This window comes from Trichosurus vulpecula, chromosome 5 (genome assembly GCF_011100635.1).
Source record: "Trichosurus vulpecula isolate mTriVul1 chromosome 5, mTriVul1.pri, whole genome shotgun sequence".
In the NCBI taxonomy this organism is placed as follows: Eukaryota; Metazoa; Chordata; class Mammalia; order Diprotodontia; family Phalangeridae; genus Trichosurus; species Trichosurus vulpecula.
In genome coordinates this window covers 219,528,000-219,536,566 of record NC_050577.1, presented here as the reverse complement: position 1 = coordinate 219,536,566, position 8,567 = coordinate 219,528,000, and the positions used below count along the sequence as shown (strand labels likewise).

The window sequence follows — 8,567 nt, the reverse complement described above, 5'->3', positions numbered from 1 at the left end:
TAACTTCGCATTGAATTAATTTATACACTAGTCAAGTTGTGGAGAAGAATTATGACCAATGCAATGAATCATGAGAAAGAAGAGACAGAACCAAAAAAAAAAAACCCAAAAACAAAAACAAAAGAGAAGCAAAAAAGGCGAGCACGTAGTGCGCCTCGATCTGTATTCAAACTTCAGTTCTTTCTCTGGATGAAGATAGCATTCTCCATCGTGCGTCCCCTGGAGTTGTCCTTGCACCTTGTGTTGCTGAGAAGAGCGAAGTCTGTCAGGGTTGGTCCTCACGGAGTCCATATATCTGTGGTTGTGTATAATGTTCTCCTGGCTCTGCTCCGCTCACTCAGCATTATGTCGTGTAGGTTTTTCCAGGTTGTTACGAAGTCCATATCACCCCCATTTCTTATGGCACAATAGTATTCCGTTACCTTCATATACCACAGCTTGTTCAGCCATTCCCCAATTGATGGGCATCCCTTTGATTTCCAATTCTTGGCTACCACAAAAAAGAGCCGCTATAAATATCCTTGTACATATGGGTCCCTTTCCCGCTTGTGTGATTTCTTTGGGATACAACCCTAGAAGTGGTAATTCTGGGTCAAAGGGTATGAACATTTTTATAGCCCTTTGGGCATAGTTCCAAATTGCTCTCCAAAATGGCTGGATCAGCTCACAACTCCACCAGCAATGTAACAATGTTCCAATTTCCCCACATCCTTTCCAGCATTTATCATTTTCCTGTTTTGTTATTTTAGCCAATCTGACAGGAGTGATGTGGTATCTAAGAGTTGTTTTGATTTGCATTTCTCTGATCAGTAGTGATCCAGAGCATTTTTTCATATGCCTATAGATAGCTTTAATTTCTTCCTCTGAAAACTGCCTGTTCATATCCTTTGACCATTTCTCAATTGAGGAATGGCTTGTGTTCCTATATATTTGGCTCAGTTCCCTGTAAATTTTAGAAATGAGGCCTTTATCAGAGATACTAGTTGCAAAGATTTTCTTCCAATTTTCTGCTTCCCTCCTTATTTTTGTTGCATTGGCTTTTTTTGCACAAAAACATTTCAATTTGACATAATCAAAATTATCCATTTTGCATTTTGTAATGCTCTCTATCTCTTGTTGGGTCATGAATTCTTTTCTTTTCCATAAATCTGATAAATAGACTATTCCTTGCTCTCCCAAATTACTTATAGTATCGGCCTTTACTCCTAAATCATGAACCCATTTGGACTTTATTTTGGTATATGGTGTAAGATATTGGTCTATGCCCAGTTTCTGCCCTACCATTTTCCAATTTTCCCAACAGTTTTTGTGAAATAATGAATTATTAGCCCAGAAGCTGGCCTCTTTGGGTTTATCAAAGAGTAGATTGCTAAACTTGTTGATTTCTCCTACTTGTGTACCTATCCTATTCCACTGATCCACACCCCTGTTTCTTAACCAGTACCAGGCAGTTTTGATGAAAAGCAAGGAATTCTAATGAGACTAAAGACACAAGACACAGAAATTTTTAATGCAAGTGATACTTTAATACAGCTCTTTGAAACACTTCCAAATATAACTACAAGTTTAATCAGGAAAATGCTCTTAACTGTATGTACATTGTTTTTAAAGGATTATTTTCCTGAACTCTTGTCTTGCTACACTGGATTTTATAAAGTATAAAATTATTTTTTTTCCATTTGAAAGTTTTATACTAAATGTATTGTTCCTCTTAGTTTAAAATTATAAACCCGTTGACAAAAATCTCATTTGTAACTGGCAAAAAAGCCACCCTTAATAAACAGGTGAAGACCATAGGCTAACACATTTTAATTTCTGACTTACTAGATAGTAATGATTAGTGAACACAACAAGAAAAATCCAGCTCCTCTTTTGTTACAAAAGACTTTACCAAAAATTCATTTTTTCTACCTGTAATGAAATTTCCAGATTGGTTTTTACAAATCAGTGAATTTAAACACTAAACAATTCACAAGGGGAACAAAGAAATGTTTTAAAACCATATCAAATTGGCTCAAACGTATTATGGAAGACACTGAAACCAAGGACTCAAAATGTTTTTTGAAATGGCAATAACAGGAGCTTACGTGCCTACTATCATTAAATACAGTGAGGATCCTCGTAATAGAACTGCTGCTAAATGAAAATATATGATCAATTTTTTTAAAACTAGGCAGTCACCCAAAAACCTCAAATTTGTTACTACAAATGGGTTATTTAAAATCAACAAATTTATTTTCCTCACACACAAATTTTTTTAAAAAGCTAAACTTAGGATGGCAAAATCATCCAGCTGGGTCAGTGTGCTATGAAATTAGTCAGAAATGTGGAAAATGAAAATCCTGAGGTCAGAATGCTCTTTAGAGAAAGGAAGAGCAAGTGATATTAGCTAGTGTTAGAAACGCTAAAAAAAACCCAAACCAAACCAAAACACAACTCTGGGCTCAGTCAGTGCGGCTGTCTTAAAACACAGTGGATAACTAAAAACAGGAGAATACAGAATAAAGTGTCTTGGCCAACACTTTACCCATAAACCAATTTTCTACTGCATAAATAAAAAGTGCTTGTTATCTACTAGTACACAACGCTAAAACATCAACCCTGAACATCCAGAATTGCCCATGACCCATTGCCAGCAATGGGGGTGGTATACTAGGGGATGCCATGGTATTTACAAAAGTTAAAAAAAAAGTTTTTTCTACTTTGATTTCCCTGCAGTTTTAATGGCACCATCACACCATTAAACAAAAAACCTATTTCTTTTTCACATATTAATTGAAATAAACGTGAGTTCTATTACAGAAGTGTGAAAATTGAAGGCAATCCCTGGGCCCTTTAGGGATTTCAGACCACTGAGTTTTCATATTGGTTCATGATTAAATTAAACATAAATAGAACGACACTCTGAAAGGAAAATGAATTTATTATTATTTTTCCAACATGAAACGTGCAGAGACATCTTCGCTCACACAGGTCTGTGGTGCTCCTGACGGCTCTTTGCCAAGGCTGAATTCTGAAGACTCCTCATCCACTTAAGTATGAGACTAGGAGGGAAGATGATGCTCACTCCTGGTACGTGCTGAGTCACTTAGAAATTCTTGAAGGTCACATGAAAGAGAAAACCATTTTGGATTTCAGTCAGATATTAAAAATGAAATGTCCAGATATCGTCTGGTGTCTGGTGTCCTGAAGAAACAAGTTTATGTCTACAGCACCACAATATCAAGCTTTCAAATGCCATGACCAATTATCTGAGAGTTATAATCTGCAGTCTCCATCTTAAAAATATAAGGGATGACGCTGTCAATTCGTACATTGCCAATGAGACCTTTAAAAAATAATTCTTCCGTGATAGTAGCACTCATCAGCCTTAGTGCAGGCAATCTGAGAAGTAGCCTGGATAACCTAAAAAGGACAAAACCAAGTCAGAAATCAGACAAAGAAAATACAGGAGGACTTATAGACAAATCTACATTCACTTATTATCTCCTGGGGTTTTGGTTTCACTTGACATGGCTGTTCTCTTATGCTGTTATTTATATACTGACATACCTTTTCTTGTCAATGAAAGTTATAGTAGTACTCATAAAATTTAAAGAGGAAAAATATAAGAATTGGTTTGTGGCTTAATTTAAATCTCAGATATTGGAAAGTTTAAAATAGAAAATGAAGTTCTTAATTCACATCCACAAAATGGAGTCTGCAGAGATGTACAGTGAGTGTTTTAGAGGGGAAAGGGGGAGAAAGAAGGGAAGTGTAGGAAGTCACCTACGATAAAGCGTAGGATCTCCAAAGATTTTTCTGAGAAAGGCAACAGATTTTTAAAGGGGAAATTAAGCATGAACAATATACTAGAAAGCTCTGAAAGGGTTGTTTTGCCCTTCGTTTTCGATGAGGACATCTCAAACTCACTATGTCCAAAGCAGAGCACTATATCTTTCCCCCGAACCCTCCCTTCTTCTGCACGTCATTATTACAGCCAAGGGCACCACGATCTTCCTTCTCCCCCAGGTCTGTAATTTGGTGTCATCTTTGGCTCGTCAATCTCACTCCAACCATCCAATCCAATGATGAATCTCATTGATTCTACTTTCACAAAATCTCTCCTATACGTCCTCTTCTTTTCCCTCACACAGTCACTAACCTAGCTCAGGTCACCATCACCTCTTGCTTGATTATTGTAATAACTTTCTAAATGGTTCTAAATGCCTCAAATCTCTCCCCGCTCCCATCCATCCTCTTTTCAGCTGCCAAGGTGACTATCTACAGTGTGAATCTGCCAATGTCACACCTTCTCCCCATGCTCTCAGGAGGGTCCAGTGGTTTCTACTGCCTCTAGGATCAAATATAAGACTCTGTGTGGCCTGTAAAGCTTGCTGTGCCTCCCTCTGCCTCCCTCTCCAGCCTCCTTGCCCTTCACTCTTGTCCACATGCTTATTCCTTGTGCGTGACATTCCCCCTCCTGTGTCTGACTCCATGCTGGCTGTCTCCCTTCCTCACCTCCACCTCTTAGCTCCCCTGGCTCCTGCAACACTTAGTCTAAATTCTATGCTTTGTGGGCAGCTTTTCCTGCTTCTTCCCAGTAGCTAGGGCGCCTTCTCTTCTGAAATTATCTTACAGCTGATCTGTACATATCTTGTATGTACTTTGTTAACATGTTTCTTCTCTTCACCCTCAGCCCCATTAGATGGTGAACTGTCTGAATAAAGGAATTGTTTTGCCTTTCTTTATATCCCTAGCATTTAGCCCAATGTCTGGCAAACAGTAAGTACTTAATAAATGCTTGTTGACTTGTTCTATATGGCACTAAATTCTTCCAACAGTAAAATACTAAGCCAATGAATAAGTTATTACCTTAACAAAACATTTCATTTATTTTGAACTTTAAATTCTACAAATTACTTTACTCACCACAAACCCATGAGGTAGGTGGAGCAAGTATTACCAAGCACATTTGACAGGAGACTTAGGTTTAGAGAGGTTATCTGCCCCTAAACTTACACATATAAGAAGATTTTCAGCTAGGATTCAAACCCACATCTCCTGACTGAGTGTACTAAAGGAAAAGGTCACCAGGATATGTGAGGAGCAGAAAAATGGTAGATGAGCTTCAATGGGTCTGAGGGTTTAAGGAAAAGTCATCCTAACCACCTTCGGACAGGATGATGGCCACTATCAGTCACAATGCAGGAAAAGGATCTGTGTACCCATGAATACAGATCTCTACAAACGTCAACCCAAAAGAACCAACAAGGGGGGTGGGGCAGAGCCAAGATGGCAGCTGGAAAGCAGGGACTTGCTTAAGCTCCCCGCCAAATCCCTCTAAACACCCGTAAAAATGGCTCTGAACAAATTCTAGAGCCGCAGAACCCATGAAATAGCAGAGGGAAACAGGTCTCCAGCCCAGGAGAGCCTGAATGGTGGCCGGGAAGGGTCTATCACATGGTACTAACAGCAGAGGGCAGCCCAGTGTGGGCCGTGCCGGGGCAGACCAGACCCTGAGTCAGCCAGCCTGAACAGACCTTGGGGCCATGAAACAGTGAGCTGTGGCAGTTACCAGACTTCTCAACCCACAAGCGCCAAATAGCAGGTTAGGGAGAAACTGCAGGATTGAGTTCAGAGCGGTCCAGCTGCCAGCTCTGAGGGTGGAGGAAGTGGTGCAGCTGTGGTGGTGATAGCAGCAGCAGGAAGCACCTGAGGCTGCTTCCAAAGCACCAGCGTCAGTTGCTCCCCGAGTCCCTGGCTCACACAGTGGGAGGAATCTAGCAGCGAATCAGAGCGGGAGTACAAGGGGTGCCTTGTGGGCACAAAGGCAGATTCTCTTTTGTGCCCTGCTTGGATCTGTATTGCGGTCCTGGTTGGCAGTTCTAGGGGGAGGAGGAACGCTGCTGGGACAGAGCCTGGGGTGACAGTGGAGTAGAAGTAGCTCTGAAAACAGTAGTGCATGGACCCTAAAGTTTGGGACAAAGTACTTTCTACTTTACAAGCAATCATATCCTGACAAAAAGCTCAAGGGCCAAGTAGTTGGCTGGGAACATGAACAGGCAGCAAAAACGACCTCAGACTTAAACTCAAACTCTAGATTCCTTTTTTGGTGACAAAGAAGACCAAAACATACAGCCAGAAGTCAACAAAGTCAAAGAGCCTACATCAAAAGCCTACAAGAAAAACATGAATTGGGCTCAGACCATGGAAGAGCTCAAAAAGGATTTGGAAAAGGAAGAGAAGTGGAGGAAAAATTGGGAAGAGAAATGAGGGTGATGCAAGAAAACCATGAAAAACAAGTCAACGACTTGCTAAAGGAGACCCAGAAAAATACTGAAGAAAATAACTAAAAAATAGACTAACTCAAATGGCAAAAGAGCTGCAGAAAGCCAATGAGGAGAAGAATGCCTTGAAAGGCAGAATTACCCAAATGGAAAAGGAGGTCCAAAAGACCACTGAAGAAAATACTACCTTAAAAATTAGACTGGAGCAAGTAGAAGCTAGTGACTTTATGAGAAACCATGATAACCATAAAACAGAACCAAAGGAATGAAAAAATGGAAGACAAGGTGAAATATCTCATTGGAAAAACCACTGACCTGGAGAATAGATCCAGGAGAGATAATTTAAAAATTATTGGACTACCTGAAAGCCATGGTAAAAAAAAAAAAAAAGAGCCTAGATATCATCTTTCAAGAAATTATCAAGGAGAACTGCGCTAATATGCTAGAGCCAGAGGGTAAAACAGAAATTGAAAGAATCCACCGATTACCTCCTGAAAAAGATCCCAAAAAGAAAACTTCTAGGAATATTATAGCCAAATTACAGAGTTCCCAGGTCAAGGAGAAAATATTGCAAGCAGGCAGAAAGAAACAATTTGAGTATTGTGGAAACACAATCAGAATAACACAAGATCTAGTAGCTTCTACATTAAGGGATCGAAGGGCTTGGAGTATGATATTCTGGAGGTCAAAGGAGCTAGGATTAAAACCAAGAATCACCTACCAAGCAAAACTGAGTATAATGCTCCAAGGCAAAATATGGATTTTCAATAAAACAGAGGACTTTCAAGCTTTCTCAATGAAAAGACCAGAGCTGAATAGAAAATCTGAATTTCAAATACAAGAATCAAGAGAAGCATGAAAAGGTAAACAAGAAAGAGAATTCATAAGGGACTTACTAAAGTTGAACTGTTATGTTTACATTCCTACAAGGAAAGGTGATGTGTGTAATTCATGAGACCTTTCTCAGTATTAGGGGAGTTGAAGGGAACATAGACAGAGGGCACAGGATGAGTTGAATATGAAGGGATGATATCTAAAAAAATGAAATAAATTTAAGGGGTGAGAGAGGAATATATTGACAGAGGGAGAAATGGAGAGATAGAATGGGGTAAATTATTTCACATAAAAGTGGCAAGAAAAACAGTTCTATTGGAAGGGAAGAGGTGGCAGGTAAGGGGGAATGAGTGAATCTTGCTCTCATCAGATTCAACTTGAGGAGGGATTAACACACACTCAATTGGGTATCTCACTCCACAGGAAAGTAAGGGGAAGGGGATAAAAAAAGGGAGGGTGATAGAAGGGAGGGCAGATAGGGGGAGGAGGTAACCAAAAGCAAACACCTTTGAAAAGGGACAGGGCCAAGGGAGAAAACTGAATAAAGGAGGACAGGATAGGATGGAAGAAAATATAGTAAGCCTTTCACAACATATGCCTTGTGGAAGTGTTTTACATAATGATACATGGGTGATCTATGTTGAACTGCTTGCCTTCCTAGGGAGGGTGGGTGGGAAGAAAAGAGGGGAGAGAATTTGAAACTCAAAGTTTTAAAAGCAGATGCTTAAAAAAATTAAAAAAAAGTTTTTTGCATGCAGCTGGGAAACAAGATATATAGGGAATGGGGCATAGAAATCTATCCTGCCCTACAAGAAAGTAAGGGTAAAGAGGATGGGGAGGGAGTGGGGTGAAAGAGGAGAGGGCTGAGTGGGAAATGAGGCAATCAGAATATATGCCATCTTGGAATGGGGGAAGGGTAGAAATGGAGAGAAAATTTGTAACTCAAAATCTTGTGGAAATCAATGTTGAAAACTAAAATATTAAATAAAATCATTAATACATAAAAAAGAGAACCAACAAAATATTGGCGGATAATCAGGAAGGGCACCAGAAACAAAGCTGAAATGACCATCTTTCCAGTCAAAGCATGATGGTAACCATGTCTGGAATAACCAATGTAATTCTGGTGATTCTACATCAAGAAAGATATAACAATGCTGGAGAAGGTTCAGAGAAGTGGAAGAAGAATGAGAGAATGGAGGCACTGCACTTTCACCTGGAGCAAGAAAGGATAGGCTTAAGACTTTACTCAAGAGAGGGCTTGAGAAGAAACACAAGTGAAGGCCCAGCAGGTTTACTGAATCCCCAGACTGAACACCATCACCTGAAGCTCAAATAAAATTTACACAAGGATCCAAAGGATCTGTTCATGGAGAAGAACAATTCCTGGTCAATAAGTCAAATGAGAAGCATTTGGGGGAGCACGTGGCTGACCTTCTAAGGTTAGAATCATAAGAGTATACA

At 39.8% G+C, this 8,567-nt stretch overlaps 1 protein-coding gene across 3 annotated transcripts in view; it reads right to left on the bottom strand.

The window, feature by feature from the left end:
* Positions 1–1,504: 1,504 nt before the first annotated feature.
* The window catches only part of NR2C1 (nuclear receptor subfamily 2 group C member 1), a 97,167-nt gene continuing 90,104 nt past the window's right edge, over positions 1,505–8,567 (bottom strand). For 2 of the 3 annotated variants that reach the window (XM_036761503.1, XM_036761504.1), the window contains exon 14: positions 1,505–3,405. In XM_036761503.1, coding sequence (XP_036617398.1) covers positions 3,231–3,405 — 175 coding nt within the window. In that variant the 3' untranslated portion in view covers positions 1,505–3,230. The remainder of the gene's footprint in view (positions 3,406–8,567) is intronic. The other variant, XM_036761506.1, reaches the window with a different exon arrangement.